Below are 1,374 nucleotides of genomic sequence, written 5' to 3'. Positions count from 1 at the left end.
TGCGGAGACAGCCTCTGCTGTCTATTTCGATGGCTGAGGATGGACAGTCGGCCGATGCTCACATCGAAATGATCGACAACGTTCTTGGTGTCTACGAAAAGAACCGAGAGATGCTGCGCTTCGTTGTTGGCGACAACTGCCCGACGAACAAGCTATTGCTACTCGGCTCAAGGTTCCCTTGATCGGCTGCGCAAGCCACCGCTTCAATCTGGCGGTTTGCGAGTATCTCGCCGAGTATGAGGACCTCATCGCTGAAGTTCAAGCTCTGTGCATCTAGCTGCGACACCCAAACAACAGCGCTGCGCTGGCAGCGTTCACGGGCCTCAAGCCGCTGAAGGCCAACGCGACGCGTTGGTCATCTACTTACGAGATGCTCAAGCGCTACGCCGATATTCGAGACGCTATCAAGATGGTGCAAGCTGTTGAAGATTTAGTGCCACGTCCAAGCTCTCACCGCCGCATTGTTCAGCTTCTGAGCAAGCTGGGTGACCTTGACAGCGTATGCGTAAAGTTGCAGAGCGAGAAGCTAGCGCTTGCTGACGTCCGGCTTCTTTTCGACGCCGTGGTGGTGAAGTACCGGTAACGGCAAGTTACCTCAAGGCTGATGCCAGTATTGTGCACTCTCCTGTCTTTGAGCGGGCCGTCGTGAACGTTCAGGGTGATCGCAGGCTTCAAGCGGACGAAGAAGCTGCTGTCGAGCCCTTTCTGGTCGTCCAACCTTCTTCGGCCCCGCCGACCAAGCAGGTGGACTTCGCTACAGCCACACTCCGACAAGCCAAGAAGCCTCGCCACGCGTCAGCACAGAAGTACGACGAGTTGTTGAGCCAATTGCCGCCGACTAGCAACCGATGTGAGCGCCTCTTTTCACAGTGCAAGCTAATTCTAACCCCACGGCGGTCAAGTCTGCTGCTAGCAAACTTTGAGATGCTCGTGTTTCTACGAGCGAATCGCGACCTTTGGAGCTTCACCTCGCTTGTTGGCATTGATGATGTTTAGAAAGAGCACAAGAAACGTGAGAGCTACAACGCTGCCGGAAAAAAGGTTTAGACTCCTTATTTTGTGTTCGTTAAAATTTAATTTTATGTTTTCTTTCAGAACCCAGCAAAACTGCTGCTCAGGCTGGCTCGTATCTTGCCGTCGCCGGCTATATTTGGTTGGCTAAAAGAACCCAGCTTGGATGATAGTCACCAGCCTTCTCTGCAGCAGTGGGCTTCGAACCCAAGTCAGTAGCGTGATAGGGTCAATCTCACATCACTGTCCCGTCCTGAACCTTGCAATACAGCAAAATAATTGAATATTTTTTATTGTGGATCGGTATATTGCAATGATTATTATGTGCTTCTGTGAAGCCCAGTACAATTTTTATTTTATTGT

The 1,374-nt window shown here is 51.4% G+C and overlaps 1 protein-coding gene across 1 annotated transcript; it reads left to right on the top strand.

The window, feature by feature from the left end:
* Window positions 1-29: 29 nt before the first annotated feature.
* PPTG_20124 (hypothetical protein) lies at window positions 30-996 on the top strand (the record flags this gene model as incomplete). The annotated part of the gene is made up of 3 exons (XM_008918751.1): window positions 30-172; window positions 298-579; window positions 612-996. 3 exons carry the CDS (start codon window positions 30-32, stop codon window positions 994-996), a joined length of 810 nt encoding a protein of 269 aa, XP_008916999.1.
* Window positions 997-1,374: the final 378 nt, after the last annotated feature.

The sequence above is a fragment of the Phytophthora parasitica genome (genome assembly GCF_000247585.1).
Source record: "Phytophthora parasitica INRA-310 unplaced genomic scaffold supercont2.295, whole genome shotgun sequence".
NCBI lineage: Eukaryota > Oomycota > Peronosporomycetes > Peronosporales > Peronosporaceae > Phytophthora > Phytophthora nicotianae.
Note: the sequence above shows the minus strand (reverse complement) of the source record. Positions and strands in the feature narration are given on the sequence as shown.